Source organism: Tamandua tetradactyla, chromosome 5 (assembly GCF_023851605.1).
Source record: "Tamandua tetradactyla isolate mTamTet1 chromosome 5, mTamTet1.pri, whole genome shotgun sequence".
NCBI classification, from domain to species: Eukaryota; Metazoa; Chordata; class Mammalia; order Pilosa; family Myrmecophagidae; genus Tamandua; species Tamandua tetradactyla.
Genome location: NC_135331.1, coordinates 159,685,598 through 159,704,844, shown reverse-complemented (window position 1 = coordinate 159,704,844; position 19,247 = coordinate 159,685,598). Strand labels below are relative to the sequence as shown.

General features: G+C 33.0%; 1 protein-coding gene across 18 annotated transcripts in view; it reads right to left on the bottom strand.

Annotated features, from left to right (window-relative positions):
* The window catches only part of GRIK2 (glutamate ionotropic receptor kainate type subunit 2), a 1,225,242-nt gene that overhangs the window by 109,368 nt on the left and 1,096,627 nt on the right, over nt 1-19,247 (bottom strand). For all 18 annotated transcript variants that reach the window (XM_077162495.1, XM_077162496.1, XM_077162509.1 and 15 more), the window contains one exon: nt 19,032-19,247. This exon is cut by the window's right edge and continues 2 nt beyond it. In XM_077162495.1, coding sequence (XP_077018610.1) covers nt 19,032-19,247 — 216 coding nt within the window. The remainder of the gene's footprint in view (nt 1-19,031) is intronic.

Below are 19,247 nucleotides of genomic sequence, written 5' to 3'. Positions count from 1 at the left end.
TGAATGAAGCTGCATCTGAGCTATAGTTTTTTGTTTGTTTGTTTTGTTTTTTTATATATTTTTTGTATTTTTTATTTTAATTTTTTCTCTATATTATCATTTTATTTCTTTTTCTGTTGTCTTGCTATTTCTTTTTCTAAATCGATGCAAATGTACTAAGAAATGATGATCATATATCTATGTGATGATATTAAGAATTACTGATTGCATATGTAGAATGGAATGATTTCTAAATGTTGTTAATTTTTTTTAATTAATAAAAAAAATGAGAGCTTTTCTTCTATTCAAACATTAATCCAAAACATGAATTATTTGTTGAAGCAAATGCTATACATTAAGTTAAAAAAAATTAAGACCCTATAAAATGTATGGATGGAAATGATTATTGATCTCTTTTATATTTTCATCAGTAACAGAGAATAATCAAGAATGTGTATTTATTAATCATCTAAAATCAGGCTAAAATTACTCATGAAGTAATAATTAGAATTTTGCCTGATCTTGGCAAAAAAATAGGTAAACTAGTTATATTTCCAGGAGTACAGGTTATTCACATTGAGGAAAATGGTTTCATCTTGCACAGAAGTTTGATTTAGTAGGTATTAATGATTCAACTATTAAACCTCTTATAATGAGGACAGCAGGAACCACATATCATGTTTATGAAATGCTCAGTACTTTATATGCATGTCGTCACTTAATCATCATAACAATTTATAAGACATATACTTACATCTTCAGTTTATAAGAAATGGCAAGATAGAAAGGTTAAATAATTCTCCAGTGCATGCAATTGTAGGATTTCATGCCACAACGTAGCTTTTGTGCTTAATCATTATGTTAAACTGCATTGTATTGACTTGACAATCATTTATATTCATTATTAATGCTGCTTTCCAATTCTTTGGTCTTGATTTAATTGTTTTTGTAATAAATTAAAATGAAGCATTAGCTCATAGTTTCCTGAAAACAGTCAAGGGACCTACAAAGCAAACTAATTTATTGTGTAGCCACTAATTAGCTGTAATTACAATATTTAATAAATGAAACACCTACCTTTCGAGATAATCAAATCTTTTCACTGAACTCCATTAGTGCTATGGTATATACAGTAGGGTAATAATAATCAAAAGCATTATTCACATGCTGTTAGAAAATGCAAAAGTACAATTTATTGCCAGCCTTGAACTATTCTTCCTTTACAATATGTTTAATATGGAAACTGGGTATAAGGAAATGAATTACATAGTCATCATAATTTAACTCCAATTAAGTTCACGGTCATTGATAAAGAACACACACACAGAGTCGCAGATGCAGACACATTGACCCATCTGACAAGTTCTATACGAATTCTTACAGAATTTCTCTGAGTGCAGAAGATTGATGAAAACACTCACCAGAATTCTGGTGTATTATACAACTACATTCTAGGCACCACCATAGTCACTGATATCATAACATAAAGACGGATTCAAGATGTTTCATAATATGATGCTTTAGAGAGTAAGGCACTTGCCATCAATGTTTAACCTAGTCTTATGTTTAAAGCAGTTTTTGAGACACCTATAACATTGCTTGTAAGTATCAGTACATGATTATGAGTTGTAAAGTTTATTTCCTGTTCTCCCCCAATATCTGTGAGATGGAGAGAAAAGACATACATTAGGGATGGTTTAAGAATTGTGTCTGATACTGGTGCAAGTCAAAGTTAGAAGATCATTGATATAGAAGAGCTCAGGATAGAATGCTTAAGCCTCGGCTTACACTTTCTTACTTGCTTTCCAGGGGAAAACCATTCTGTGTGTCTTTAAATTTAAAGTCAAAGCTTTAATTATGGCAGCAGTCACCTCATTTTGCTTTATGGTGTAATGAAAGAAAAAACTTAACTGTCATGCCATGTCTTCAATCAACTACTAATAGCAAACAACAAAGTATAATTACTTCTATTTAGGCTTCTGGAAAAGGAAAGGAAAACAAATAAAGAACAGAAAATTCAACTGACCAGAGATCCTTATTAAAGAACACTTGTGATAAAAAAAAATAGCTTCCTTGAAAAGACACCACAGTGCTTGAAATATCAGGAACATTACTTGCCAATGATATTGTGGATCCAGTAAAAGTTTCATGGTATTCACAATTTAATTAACGAACTATACAAAGGAATAAAGACAAAATGTTTTATACTCAAATACTCTAAAGTTTGACACCATCCCACCACCACCAAAAGAAAACTAAGAAACAGGATGTCTAATGGATCTTTCATAGCCACAGTGTCAATGAATATGTATTCCTCAAAGAATGAGCTGCACCAAGTCTGTTGTTTGCATGCTGGTTTTAGGAATACCAACTGACATTTTAGTTTTCCTATTTAAATAGAAGAAATAGAATTTTTATTTTGATTATTCTTAATTACTTAAGGAAATAACTAAAGCATCCTTTTTAAAGTGTAAACTTTTTTATACTTATTTCAATCTATTTCTTGTGTCTTAAAATATGCCCTTCCAGAATTTCCTTCAAATGTAAACTACCCAGTGGCTATATACTCTTATGGTGACAACTATTATCCATTCTCCAACACTTGGCATGCCAGCTCAACATCACTCTATTAACTGACTTTTGAGTTTTCTCATTCCCTATTGAGCCCTGTCTCCTAAGATTGATGAGGGTGCTACGCGGTGTGTGAGCTGCCATCCTAAATGACAAAGAGCATGAGTGGTCCCTGAACAGAGTGGAGGATGGGGAATGGGTGACAAAAACCACAGTGTATTCTGGAATGGCAGCAGCTTTCAGCATTTGCTTTCCAAAGCAATTAAAACATTGTTTCTTAGATTTCACACTTCAGTCAACTACAGAAGTTCTTTTTCTTTAAAGTGCCCCAAAGTTGCATTGGTACATATTGAAAATGTAACAATTGGAGAGGGACTAAACTTCTGTCCCTCAGACATTTTAGAGAAGCTACTTTCTGAAATAAAAGTTGCTGCTCCTTTCAAGTTCAAATATACTGAAACTCTAATCACATCTTATAACTCCCTAAATGATGTTATGGCTTACTTTTTAACTATTGAATTTACTCTGGCAAAGTTAAGGTAATAAAATCCACTATATTCTAATTTACAGACAGCTTGATAGAACCAATGTTCTTAGTACAGAGAAAGTGTAATGAAGCACTTTCTTTCCCATAGGAAATTCATCAGCTCATATGCTTTGATGCCAACTAGCCTTCACATCTGCTGTTTCACTATTGATGGCTGTAACTTGGCATGCCAAACTAGTGCCTGATGAAGCAGCTTTACTCAAAGGCACCATTTTATTCCTTCCAATGGGAACATAGTAAAATGGTGTGGGTTTCCTGTAGGCCTTATGCAAATCCCTGTAATAAACATGGGATCAGGCACCACAAACAATAAATTGTGTGTTAGATGAAGAAAGGGGAAGGAAGGCTACCTCCTTCATTTCTATGGGTAAAATAGTCCCTTTACCATGTAAACACATCAAATTCATAATAAAGGATTAGTTTAAATATTTATTTCAAATGTGATTAATATCTATCAAAACCATACTAGTCACTAAAAAGAACATAACAATACCTTATCTAGGAATAAACATAACCAAGGGTGTGAAGAACTTGGACAGAGAAAACTGTAAAATATTGCAAAATAAATCACAGAAGACCTATTTAATGGAAGGGCATTCTTTGTTCATGGATTGGAAGACTAAATATTGTTAAGATGTCAGTTCTACCCAGAATGATTTACAGATTCATGCAATCCCAATAAAACTTCCAACAATCTTCTTTGCAGAAATAGAAAAAAACAATCATCAAATATATATGGAAAATTAAGGGGCCCAAATAACCAACGTCATCTCGACAAAGAAGAAAGTCTTTGTCACTCTTTGTCACTCTTCCCAATCTTAAAACTTATTATAAACCAACAGCAAACAAAACAGCCTGCTACTGTCACAAAGACAGACAAATAGACTAATGGAATAGACTTGACTCAGTAATTAACCCTTGTATTTATGGCCAACAGATTTTTGACAAAGAGAAAAAATTCACTCAATTGGGAAATAAGTTTCTTCAGAATGGTGCTAGGTAAACTGAATCTCCACTTGAAAAAGAATATAAGTAGGCCCTTACCTCACACCTTAGGCAAAAATCAAAATGGGTCAAAGACCTAAATATAAGAGCCAGAACTATCAAACTTCTAGAAGAAAACATAGGGAAATAGCTTCAGTACCATGTGTTAGGCGATGTTGTTTTAGACTTTACACCCAATGCACAAGTAACAAAAGAAAGAATAGACAAATGGGATCTAATTACAATAGAAAACTTTTGCATGCCAAATGATGCTATCATGAAAGTAAAATAACAATCTACACAATGGAGGAAAATTTTGTAAACCAAATGACCTATAAATATTTAATATCCAGAATATATAAAGAAAGCCTTCAACTAATAACAAATAAAACAAACAACCCACTTAAAAAAATGGACAGAAAGCCAAGTATAGAACTATCCTATACCCTGTAGTGGTAATACCACTACTCAGTATATACCCAAAGAATTGAAAGCAGAAAATATTGAATAGGTATTTTCACATTAATGCTCATAGCAGCATTATTCACAATTGCCCAAAGATGGAAGTAACCTGCATTCATAAATCAATGAATGGATAAACAAATGTGGTATGCACACAATTGAATATTATTTAGCCATAAATAATAAAATAAATTAAATAAATTAAAAGGAATTAAGTTCTGAAACATGTGACAACATGGAAGAACCCTGGAAACATCATGTTGTATGAAATAGGCCATCCACAAAATTACAGATATTATATGATGTCACTGATATGAAATAATTAGAATAAGCAACCTCATGAGTTAGAATCTAGACTAAAGATTGCCAGGTGATAAGGTGGTGGTAGGGAATAAGGATTTATGGGTTGAAATGTATTAATTTCTATTTGAGACAATGTAAATGTTTTGATAACGAATGGTGGTAATGATAGAAAACATTGTGAATGAAATTAACAGCACTGAATTATATATTTGAATGTGGTTAAAAGGAAAAAAAATTACGTTAGATATATGGTACAAGAATAAAATATTTTAAAATCCTTGGAACTACAGAATTCAAACGGTAGACCCTAAGTTAAACCATGGGCTATACTTAAGTTAATAATTTTCAACATGTGCTTTCATCAGTTGAAACAGATGTACTACAGCAACACAAGGTGTTAATCATAGGATGATATGTGGGATCCTGTGTTTCATGTATGATTGCTCTGTAAACCCACAACTTCTGATTAAAAAAAAAAAACAAAACAAAACATATTTGACACTAATAAGAATGTAGCACTTTAAGAACACCAACCTTACTTTTTTTGAGTAACTAAGCCATTACCCACAACCAATATTTTTAGACCACTAATAAAAAAAATATAACTTGTGAGAGAGAGGACTGTATGAAGATGACAGAGTATAAAGCTCTAGGGTTAAGTTTCTCCACTAAAACTTCTATTAGACAAGCACGAACTGTCTGAAACAATTCTTTCAAAACTCCATTTTCAAATACACTGATGTATTTGAAACAGCAGAACACTGTACAGCATCCATGAAAGAGGGAGTGGCTATTAAATTATGGTGGAGGATAATAAAATGTTCTTTCCAGTTTGTGGAAACCAGTGCCTACCTGCCCCCACCCCCTGCAGCAGGCTTCCATATGGTGAGCCCCCTGGCTGGTTCGCTGGTGACAGAAAGTGATACAAAATTCCACTTATCCATGGATCATGGCTTTTGATTAAAAATTTTGGATCACTGGATACCCAGCTCTGAGGGTAGCCATTGATCCAACCCACTGTGACAAACGTATCTGAGGAGACTTTAAGATATTACGCTTCCTCAGAGCTGCGGGGGAGAGTTCAAAGATGCATTTGCTGGAGAGATCAAGAAATCAGAGCTTTGGGGAGCTGTAGAAGAAATTCCTTGTACCCTTCCTGATCCCCTTTCTCAGGGCACTTTGGAGTAGGTCTGTGCAGTCGTTGTAGGTACCTGTCCTTGTTCTGGATGGGAAATGCTAATGTGAGAAACTCCTCTCCATTGTGCCCCATTCCCAGAATTTGCCCTCCAGGTGAAAGCTGCTTGAGAGGACAAAAAAGCACTATAAGACACTCCTGAGATGGATGGCCTGGGCCAAAGGATTACTTGCTTTAAATACCTGCAAAACAGAGGTTTGTCTGCTGCAAAATAGTGGTGGTATTCAAACTCCTGTTAATAGGGGAACACCAAAGCAAATAACAAGTGAGGGCCCAGGACAAGACATAGGCCCAGAAATAATAGGAAAGACCCTGCACTTAGCATTTGCCTTGTGTGGACTTTCCTGAAAGGATGGTGACACTCAAGAAAATCTCCTTCATATCACTAGCTAGTTACAAATTAAAAAAAACAACATCTCAGGGAATAAATCCCAGAGTTAACATTTTTAAATATTAGAAAGTACAGTGTGCAACAAAAGAGGGCAAACAAAGTAACAGAAAATGATGGCACTCCAAAGAGAGAGGATAAAAAATCTAGACAGCACCAATGAGAAAGCTAGGCCTGTGAACATACCAAACAAAAAATTTACAAAAAGGATCTTTAAAATGTTCAAGGAGGTGAATGAAAATACAGAGAAAGAACCAAAGGATATCAGAAAAATAATGAATGAACAGTATGAAAATCTTAGTAAAGAGATTTAAATTTTCAAAAGGAACCAAAAAGAACTACTAGAGTTGAATATAATAATAATAGATCTGAAAAACTCCCAGGCCGGTTTCAATAGCACTTTGCAGTTGGGAGAAAAAAGAATCAGTCGACTTGAACATAAGAGAATTGAAATGAGTCAGGTTTAGGAGCAGAAGGAAAAAAGAATTTTAAAAAGATGAAAAAAAGCCTAAAAGACCTATGGGGCCCCATCAAGCATAACAATATACAACATTAAGGAAGTCCCAGAAGGAGAGGAAAGTGAGAAAGGGACAGAAGGGATATTTAAAAAATAATAACAAAGCATTCCCAAACTTAGCAAAAGATGTGAATATCTTTATCCAGAAAGTCCAGAGAAAAACAAACAGGGAAACATGAAGAAAAACACACCTGTCATATACTGATTAAACTGTTGAATTCAAAGGAAAAGGAGAAAGTCTTCAAAGCTGCAGGAGAAAAATAATATGTTATGTGTCCCAATTAGAGTGAGTGCTAATATCTTCATCAGGTACCATGAAGGAAAGAAAGCAGCGTGTTGAAATGTGTCAAGTCCTGAAAGAAAACAACTACTAACCAAGAATTTTATTTCTGGCAAATTCTCAAAAACGAGGGAGAATTTAAGGAATTTCCGATAAACAAAAGCTAAGGAAGTTCATGATCACTAGGCTCGCCCTACAAACAATGCTAAAAGGTGTTCTTCAGACTGTAAGAGAGTGGTTTGCTGAGACATAAAGAAATAAAGACTTCTGGTAAATCTAATCACATGTGTAATTATAAACATATGTTGTATTTTTTTGGAATTGCATTTTTCTTGTTCCCTACAGGTGCTGAAATGCAAATGCATAAAAAGTATTAAAGAATTTATGGTTTGGGGCATACAATATACAAAGACATAAGTTGTATCAAGTATAAAAAAGGTGAGGAAATGAACGGGGTGAAGAGAAGTGTACTAGGATGCTGTGGAGGTCAAGTTTATATCTATGGTTGTTTGCATAGGATGTTAAATGTTACCCCATGGTAACCACAAGGAAATTATATGAAAAAAATATGTCCAGGTAGAAATGAGAAAGCATTCAATATAGTAGAATATAAAATATCAAATAAGCAAAGAAGTTGGCATTATCAGAGGAATTAAAGGACAAAATAGGTATAGGAACTACAAAGACTGAATAGTAAAATGACAGAAGAAATTCCTGTATTGTCAGTAGTGACCTTAAATGTAAATGGCTTAAACTCCTGAGTCAGAAGGCACAGACTTGCAGAATGGATAAAAAAAGCATGCACTAACTATATGTTCTTTATGAGAGACTAACCTTAAATTGAAAGATACAAGTAAGTTAAAAGAGAAAGAATGGTAAAAAAATTGTACCATGCAAGTACTAACCAAAAGAGAGCTGGGGTAACTATACAAATATCAAATAAAATGGACTTTAAGTCAAAAACAGTGATGAGGGACAAAGACAGTTATTACATACTGATAAAGGAGTCAATTCAATAAGAAGATATAATTATAAACATATATGCAAATAAGAGCAGAGCACCAAAATATATGAAGCAAATACTGACAGAGTTGAGAGATTGAGCATACTACCTTAATAACAGGAGACTTTTAATAAGGTATAGAAGATCTAAACAGGAGAACCAACAAGGAAATATAATACTTGAATGATACACTAAAATGACTAGATTTAACAGATGTTTATAGACCACTCAACTAAGATAGACTGACTATACATTCTTCTTTCTAAATTTATTTATTGAGAAATCTTCACACACATACTTTCTATACATGGTGCACAATCAATGGCTGACAATACCATCACATAGTTGTGTATTCCTCACCATGATAATTTTTTAGAATATTTACATCACTTCAGAAAAATAAATGAAAAGAAAAAAGAAAAAAACTCATACATACCATACACTGACCCCTCCCTGTCATTGACCACTAGTATTTCCATCTACCCAATTTACTTTACCTTTTATACATTCTCCTTGAGTGCACATAGACCAGTTTCAAGATAGACCATATCTTAGGTCAAAAAACAAGTCTCAATAAATTTTTTAGAAATATTTAAATCATGCAAGTATCTTTTACAACCACACAATACTGAAAGTAGAAATCAATAACAGAGGAAGAAAAGGAAAATTGACAAATATCTGAAAATTAGGCAATATACTCATACAACCAATGGGTTAAAGAGGAAATTACATGGGGAAATTAGGAAATACCTGAGGTGAATGAAAATGAGAATACACATAACAAAGCTTATGGGATGCAATAACAAAGGCAGTGCTTAAAAGGGAAATTTGCAGCTCTAAATGTTTACATTAGAAAAGAAGAAAGATTGCAACTCAGAAACTTAACCTGAAACTGGAAGAAAGAGAAGAACAAACTAAATGCAAGGCAAACAGGAGGAAGGAGATAAGAAAAAATAGAGTGGATATAAATGAAATAGAGAACAAAAAATTAGAAAGAATCAATAAATACAAAAGTTGTTTCTTTGAAAAGATCAATAAAATTGACAAACCTTTAGCTAGATTAATGAAGAAAAAAACAGGAGGTCACAAATAACTAAAATCAAAACTTGAAAGGGGAACATTATTACCAAAACCACTGCAATAAAAGTGGCAGTAAGAGTATACTGTGAATAACCTAGAAGAAATGGACAAATTTTTAGAAACACATAAACTACCTACACTGACTCAAGAAGAAACAGAAACTCTTAACAAACCAATTACTAATAAAGGAGACTGAATCAGTAATAAAAAGCCTCCCAACAAAGAAAAATCCAGACCAAATTTTACCAAACACCAATTCTGCTCAAACTCTTCCAAAATACAGAAGTGAGAACACTCCCCAATTCATTCTGCAAGGCCAGCATCCTCCTACCATCAAAACCAGATAAAGATGCCATAAGAAAAATATTCCAGACAAATACCCCTTATGAATATAGATGTAAAATCCTCAAAAAAAAAAAACATATAAACCAAATCCAACAGCATTTTAAAACTATAATGCATCTTGATTAAGTGGGGTCCATACTTGGAATAATTGCCTAAGTTATTAGGCAAGAACAATAAATAAAAGATATCCAAATTGGAAAGGAAGGAGTAAAACTTTCCCTATTTGCAGATGACATGATCCTATATAAGAAAATCCTTTCAAATACACAACAAGGTTCCTACAGCTAATATATGAATTTAGCAAAAGCACAGGATATAAAATCAACACTGAAAAAAATCTGTACTTTTTCTATTCACAAGCAAAGGACAATTAGAAGAAGAAATCAAGAACAAAAGTCCATTTACTATAACAAGTAAAATAATTGAATATCAAGGAATAAATCTAAACTAGGGTGTAAAGGACTTTACACATGCATCCCGTAAGCTTTATTATGTGTATTCTCATTTTCACACATGCACACACATACAAAACAAAAAACATGGTAAAAAGAAATCATAGAAGCTTAAATGATGGAAGGATATTTCTTATTCATGGATTGGAAGACTAAATATCATTAACATGACAATTCTATACAAGAAATTTACAGGTTCAATGCAATCCCAATCTAAATTCCAACAACCTTCTGTACAGAAATGGAAAAGCCTATCATCAGATTTATAGGGAAGAGTAAGGAGCCCTGAAGAGCCAAAGCCATCTTGAAAAAGAACAAAGTTGGAGAATTCATACTCCCTAGTCTTCAAACTTATAACAAGTCACCAGTAATCAAAACAGCGTGGTACTGTAACAAAGACAAACATAGATCAATGGAATAGAATTGAGAGCTCAGATATCAACCTCAAATTTATGGCCAATTGACTTTTGACAAAGAACAATCAATTGTGAATGAATAATTTCTTCAACAAATGGTGCTGGGAAAACGATCTTTACTTGCAGAAGATAAAGGATGACATCTACCTCACTCTATATACAAAAATCAAGCAAAAATGGATCAACCTACATGAAAGAGTCAGAACTATCAGACTTCTAAAAGAAAACATAAGGATGCATCTTCAGGACCTTGTGACAAGTGCTGGTTTCTTAGACTTTACATTAAAGCACAAGCAACAAAAGAAAAAAAAATAGTGAATGGGACCTCATCAAAATAAAAAAAAAAATTGTTACACAAAGGACTTTATCATGAAACTAAAATAACATACTATATAATGGGAGAAAATGTTTGGAAACCTATCTGATAAAGGTTTAATATTCAGAATAAATAAAGAAATCCTTTAACTCAACAATGAAAAGACAATTAAATTTTAAAAAGGGCAAAACACCTGAACAGATATCTTTCCAAAGAAGATATACAAATACCAAACGGACAAAAAGATGCTCAATGTCATTAGCCATTAGGGAAATGCAAATGAAAACCACCATGAGATACCATTTCACATGCATTAGAATGACTGCTTTAAAAAAAAAAAAGAAAAGTAAATGTGTAAGAGGATGTAGAGAAATAGGAACAGTCAATTATTGCTAACGGCAATGTAAAATGGTGCAACTGCTGTGGAATTTGACAGTGTCTGAGAAAGCTAAATATACAACTGCTATATGACCTGGCAATCTCTCTATCATGTATATACCCCAAAGAATTGAAAGCAGGGACTCAGATTTTTCACACTGATATTCACAGCAGCAATATTTACAATTGCCAAAAGATAGAAGCAAACCAATTGTGATGGTGAGGTTCAGGAGCAATTTGGCTAGGTGATGATGTCTAGTTGTCTGGTCAGGCAAGAACTGGCCTAGCTGTTACTGCAAAGATATTTCATGGCTGTTTTATTAAATCATCAGTCAGCTGACTACATTTGTGACTGATTATACCTACAATCATCTAAGGGCATGTCTTCCACAATGAGAGAATCCAATCAGTTGAAGATGTTTAAGGAAGAAGAGAGAAGTTTCATACTTTTTCAGCCAGCCATCCTCTCCTGCAGTTCATCGAGGAACTTATTGTACTGCCAACCTCATGGCTTGCCCTACTGATTTTGGAATCTTGCATGAGACACTTTTATAATTATCATATTTACAGATTTCTCCATTGCTTCTGTTTCTCTAGAGAACTCTGCCTATTACACTAAGACAACCCAAGTTTCCATTAACTGATGAGTGGATAAATTACATATGTGTGCATGTGTGTATACACACACACACACACACACACACACAATGGAACACTATCCAGCCATAAAAAGGAATGGAGTTCTGATACATGTAACAACACGGATGAACCTAGAAGACATCATGTTACCTGAAATAAGCCAAGCACGAAAGGACAAATATTATATGATCTTACTCATTTAGAATAATTAGAATAAGCAAATTCATAGAGCAAGAATCTAGAATATAGTTTACCAGGGAATAGGAGAGGGAAATGATGGAATATAGGAAATGAGGAAATAGATGGTGGTGATGATAGCATAACATTGTGAACATAATGAACAACAATGAAATACACATCTGACTGATTAAAAGGGGGCATGTTGGATTGTATATATCAAAACAGAATAATTTTTTTAAAAAAACCCATGGAATTACACTACATAGTAAGCCCTATTGTTAATCTTTGGACTCTAGTCAATAGTACACTTATAAAATTGTGCTATCATCAATTGTAACAAATGTTCCACACCAACACAAGTTGGTATTAGAGTGGTATATGGGAATCCTGTATATGATACACGATTGTTCTGCAAACTTGCAATTACTCTAATAAAGAAAAAATATATTGTAAAAAGAAAAAAATTGATTTTCAATTTTGCAATTTAAGAGCACTACAAAAAAAAAAAAACATGAGATACCATTTCACACCCACTAGAATGGCTAATACTAAACCAAAAAAAAAAAAAAACAGAAAATTACAATTGTTGGAGAGGATGTAGAGAAACAGGAACACACTCATCCATTGCTGGTGGCAATGTGAAATGGTACAGCTGCTGTGGAAGACAGTTTGGCAGTTCCTCAGAAAGTTAAGTACAGAATTATCACATGACCCAGCAATCTCACTTCTAGGTATAGTGCCCCAAAGAATTTAAAGCATGGAGTTGATGTTCAAAATGGCATTATTCAGATTTTCCAAATGATAGAAACAACCCAAATGTCCATCAATTGATAAATGGATAAAACAAATATGATGTGTGTGTGTATGTATTTTGATTGTAAGTAAATGTTCAGAATATCTATATTATATATATATATATAATAATCCATTATACATAGATTATTATTCAGTTTCAAAAATGAATGAAGTGGGTGGACCATGGTGGCTCAGCAGGCAGAGTTCTCATCTGCCATGCAAAAAAAAAAAGAATGAGATTCTGATACATGCAACATGGACAAACTATAAAGATATCACGTTGCTTGAAATAAGGCAAGCACAAAAGGACAAATTTGCATGACTCACTGATATGAAATAATTAGAACAAGCAAATTCATAGAAGGGGAGGGGGATAAGAAATAAAACCTTAACACTTACTATGTACATAGTTCGTATTTGGAACCATAGAAATACTTTGGTAATCTCTGGTAGCACAACATTGCACACATAATTAACAACACTGATTATATATATGTACATATATATATGAATATGTTTAAAAGGGGAAATGTTAGCTTGCATATATAGTACTTGTGAGATTTGAGGCTGTACATACCCCAGAAAAACACGTTCTTTAATCTAATCCATTTCTGTTGGTGTGAACCTATTATAAGTAGGACTTTAGATGAGGCTATTCCAGTTAAGGTGTGACCCAACTCAGTCAAGTTGGGTCTGAATCCTATCACTGGGGTCCTTTCTAAGTAGAATATAATTAAGGAGAAAGGGAGATGGTTACAAGAAGTAAGAAATTGAAATGGAACCCAAAAGAGAAGGAAATGTTGCCATGTAGGCTACAAAGCTGATTGAAATATTTCTTTTAGATATATGGAAATGGGGTCTGATGAAAAATTAAAACACTGCAGTAAGTACAGATGAAAATTTTAGTAAAATTATTAGCCACTAGACTGAATACTCATATTGGTGATCAATCACATAAAGCTTCACATTTTGTTTCAGTCATTTAAGTACACCAAAAATTTAAGCCAGCAAACTGAGATTATCCACAAACTGTGGAATATACATACAATGGAATGTTATACTGTAGCTATAAGAAGGAATGAAGTCATGATACATGCAGCAATGTAGATGAACTTTGAGAACATTATGCTGAGCAAAATAAGCTAGAAACAAAAGGACAGAAATTATTTGATCTCACTAATATGAATTAACTATAATGAGTTAACTCTCAGAGTTTAATTCAAGAGTATTGGTTATCAGGAGATAGAAAAAGGGTAGAGATTGGACAATAGATGTTTAAGGAGTACAGAAGGTTTAATAAGGTTGATTATAAATATTCAGAACAGAATAACAAAATATTGTGTGATGGTAGCACAAACTGTAAGTGCAATTAACAAAGCTGAGTGCTAGTGTGGTTGAAAGAGCAAGGCTAGGGTCGTGTACGTCACCAGAAGGCAAGCTAGAGGATAAAAACTGGGACTGTATAACTTAGTGAAACCTAGAGTGGACAATGATGGGCTTAATTGTACAAATATAAGAGACTTATTACATAAATTAGAACAAATATATGTCACAATAATAAGGTGGTATATGGGAAAAACAATTAATGAATACAAAGGTCTATAGTTAACAATAACATTGTGATATTCTTTCATTAATTATAACAAAGGCATTATACCAAAGCTAAATGTCAATGAGGGATATAAAAGCTAAGGGATGTTTTTTGAAGAAACAGGACTATTTGCACATGGATCGTAGTGTTGAATGCATAACCATGTCATATTATCAGGAGTCACTGATCATACACTTAGGTTGGATTGTATGGAGTGTGGATAAAACATTTTTTTTAAAAGAGAAAACTGTGTTCTTAAACTTAATCCATTCCTGTGGGTGTGAATCCCTTATAATAGGATCATTTGATGAGATAACTTCAGATAAGGTGTGACCTAAAGTTAAGAATAGATCTTAATTTTATTACTGAAGCACTTGTAGAAAAATTTACAGAGATAGAATGACATAGAGGGAGCAGCCAGAAGTTAAAGTCAACAGAACCTGGAAGAGAAAGGGGAGACCAGGAGAGTTTATCATGTGCATTGCCATGTGACAGAGGTGCAATCTGGCAGCCAACCCCAGGATGCCAGTCTTCAGAAAGCATGCCTTGATGACGCTTTGATCTGGACTTATCCTAGTCTCAAAACCATGAGCCAATATATTTGCGTTGTTTAAGACAACCCACTGCATGGCACTTGCTTTAGCAATGCGGAAACTGAAATACACAGTGAATTTCTTAGTAAAATATTGTCAAAAAATTCCTTCTGGATGGTAGTGGAAAATGATTTGATCTGTGTGATAGTAAATATGGTGCACTTTAAAAGAGATAACAATTTCTATCCATTTGGTGACAATTATTGAAACTTTTTTCGATGACTATGCTTACCTAGATAATTTGTTATAAAAAGTTACAAAAGACATTTCAAGAATAAGACTGGAGATCACAGAGATCTAAACTTCAAAATTAATTTTAAATGATCTTTTTCATCTGTAAAACACTTTTTCATGTCAGATTTCTATAAACACGAAATGAAGTCTTTAAAATGTTTTAACACAAATATAGGAACACACAAATGAACATTTATTTCAGAAAACATTTTTAAATGTGAAAAGTACAGGATAGAAACCATTTGGAGAATTTACTGTTCTAATAGGTAGATCTCTTCATAATAAATATAATTGCATTACCACCACTTTTCTAAATAAAAATAACAAAATTATTTTACAGAATTGTTTTGAAAATATGAGAAGGTCTAATAAATGCTATGTATTTTCAAGCCCATTAATTATGCACATGAAATATACTACCAACTTTTTTACATTGTATCCTTCAAATTGAAAATTTTTTATATTCTCCTGACATTTAAATAGCAAGAATCATTCAAGCTTAAAAAAAATGAAAAGAAAATGACTGCAGGCATCCACACTAGTAATTCAGACATAAAACCCTATACTGTCACGCTAGCATAATTTAATTTTAGATCATTACCCTGATAAGATCAGAATAAGTGGCAGACTATAAAAAATATGCTATAACTGGATTTGCCTAATGGCTTAAGGCAAATTTTTTAGAAACTTAGTATGATCAAACACTTGTGGTTGTATGGGCGAGTCGAAATGATTAAACCACATGCTCTTTTGAATAATGATGGTTATAACATTATATCTTTGGTTATTACTTTTATTGTTGAAAGTATGAGTCCCTTGGTAATTGCCTTCATAATTAATAAGTCACTTAACCTCTGGTATCATTTTGTATAGTGTTCAGCCCTGGATGAGATTTCAGTTCTAGTACACAGAATTTCCAGATTCCAAAAAGGAGGCTTTGACTCCTCCGTTATTGCTTTCATAAAATCTCTGTGACCTCAGTTATTTTATTATCTAAATGTGACTGAGAACATATTATGATACAATACAGTTTATTATATGTTTTCATGGAATAACACTGGACAACTAGCATCTATTGAATTCTGAATTATTTTGCCAGGTTGAAAGCGTTACATTTATCACTGAGGAGAATATATATGGAATATAATGGATATAGAAGGAAAAAAGAGAGAACTTCTTGAAAACAATTACATATGAGCCCAATGGCTAGAGAAGCATGTTCTTTGGAAACTGAATTATCTGATGGTGGAGAATGTTATGTGATTTTCTTCCTGTGTCTTTGTAATACTGAATACATCTTTTTTAAAGCCAAGAGTTTTGAGTAAGCTTTTCTTTGTAGTATTAATACTATATCATTCTTTAAAATAATTTTCTGGAACTGAATATTCCACAAAAATTAGCTAAAGGCAGGTTCCTGTTAAATTAGTAAAAACAAGATGGAAAGTCCTTTAGAAGTCAATACTTTAATGGTATTTCCTAGAGTGTTTGTAGGTGTTGCTGTCAAATAAAAAAATAAAAGAATGATATCAGATTTCAAGAGAGCACATATGATAGTCTGCAGTTCAAAGCAAGCAGACATTCATTTGGATCCCAGATTGCCAGGGAATTCTTTTTTTTAATTTCATATCAGTGGCTAGAATAAATATTTAGTTTAACAAGTTAAAAATATGAAGTTGAAATTAGTATCACCTAGGGCTATCCTAAAATAACTAAAGAAAAACAAACATTTAATGTGTCCTTGTATGTTCTATTGGCTTTACTAATTTCAACAGTTAGAATTCACCATGTAATAAAATTAACAACATAAGGTAACAGTAAACTTTGCAATTATCACTGTATGGTTTTCATTGTGACTAGGGTAAATTCCAGGAGGCTTCAACATTAAAATAAATATATTCTGCACTGTTGGAAGTGGAAAGATGTTTCATGTCATTTTCCTCCCATAGAAGCACTCATGTGTGAGTGAGAAAAAATAAGAGATGCAGGAATAAGAAAGATCAGTAGCAAGAAAAAGGAAAGGAAAGCAAAATGACACTGGGAGAACAATAGAATTTTTAAAAAATAACAGAAATTTGGAAAGACAAAGAGAGAAAATAAGCTTAAAAATGAAAAAAAAATTAAAAAATTAAAAAAAGGAAAAATGATCTAAAGGTTAAAAAAAAGAGAATTTTGCTTTGGATTGGCTTTTCAAAGATAACACTTTGTTAATGGTGTATAAGAACTTTGAAATAAGATATTCAAGGTTTCTGGAAAATAAAAATGAAATAAGAACTCTGAAATACTTGTGGAAACAGACATAAACACTTCTGGTTTCAAATCACCTGAGTTAGTTACTTTTGGGTGTTTTTTTACAAACTCAACTTCAGATGTCTCGTGGATGTTGTAATAATTTATACATGTCTTATATGTACTCCCTGACAATGTATATTTGGTGATTTTAATGGTGTATTTCTGGAAAAAAAACAAAACGGCATAAGAAAGACCAACTCTAACTAATTCTAAATATTCTATTGGGAAACATTCATAAATGTAATTAGTATGATTAAAGAGCATCATATCTCATGGTTCGTTCATAGCTGGCTACTCAAAAATTTGGTTAAATGATAATGATTTTTTAATTAAAAATGTAAAATATGCACACAGTCTTTAACTCAGCCAAATGAGAAATTCACTTTGAAAATAATTAAAATTTTAAAATGGGATAAACTATGATTAAACTATCAAAGCCATCTCATTCTTTGGGAATTTGGTATCCTTCATGACCCTATCACTATGCATAGTTATTTGGTAAAATTGTCATTTAAGCCACATAAGCCCCAGGTTTATGATTGTTGGTTTATTCTTCTCATTTTAGTCTCCAACTAAAATAACCTTGAAAGTAGGACTAAATATTATTTGATATAGAATATTCAATGTACAGTGGAGTTTCAGGAACTTAATAGGCATTCAATAAATGCTTGATGAAATAATTTATTTTATAGATTAAGTCAAATGAAGAAAAATCTACCACTCTGGCTGCATATTTGAATTGCCAAATGTATTTGTTTGGACAATGAAATATAATACATATGCTTAACAATTTGCCCCAAATATTAAACATATAAAAATCTTGCTAAAACAGAAGAATTATTAAATGATATTGACTTCCTAAAATGGAATATTGCAATCTGGACTCCTCTGACCCAGTGAGATTAGCCAGAGTGAGAATAGAAGAATAGTAAAAAAAAAGGGGGGGGAGGGCAAGTCATTGTATATGCCAGAAACTTGGCACAAGCAACTTTCCATTTAGATGTTCTGTCTACTGTAAACCACTGCAAGTTCAATGTCTTTGGCCATTTTCAGATACTGTGCTTCCCAGAATATTGGACTGATGGATGTATAGATCATGTAATAATTCTAATCTTCTAGAATAATCGAGCCTTGCAGAGTCTGAATCTCCTATATTCAATTTTCAAGAAGTATATTGCTTCACTTTTTTTTTCATTCAAAGATACACACACATTGGACAAAAATAAAACAAAATACATTACCTTAGAGCAGATTTTTCTCCAAACCAAGAATAGAATACCTGAAAACCAAAACCTTCTTACTGTTTTCAAGTACTAAAAGGTTTTGCATTGCATGAACATTCAGTAGTATACCTCTCCATGCCCTGAGGTTCATGCTACTGATTTTTCTGCACAAATAGGAATGTTGTTCTGCCATTATATTTATGAATGGATAAAGGTTTATTTGTGCTTTATCATTTTAATACATACATTTTAGGTAACAAATAGGACTTACCTTGAAGAAAGTCATGGTTGCGCCATCTTCCACAGCTCCGTACTCGATCTTGGTTTGTTTAGCTAAATCATCAGCAGAGTCAATGGGGGATTCCATGCGCTCCACTGTCAGAAATGCGGCTAAGTTAGCAGTATACGAAGAAATGATGATAAGTGTGAAAAACCACCAAATGCCTCCCACTATCCTGGTGGAGAGTGCTTTGGGCATGAGCTCAGA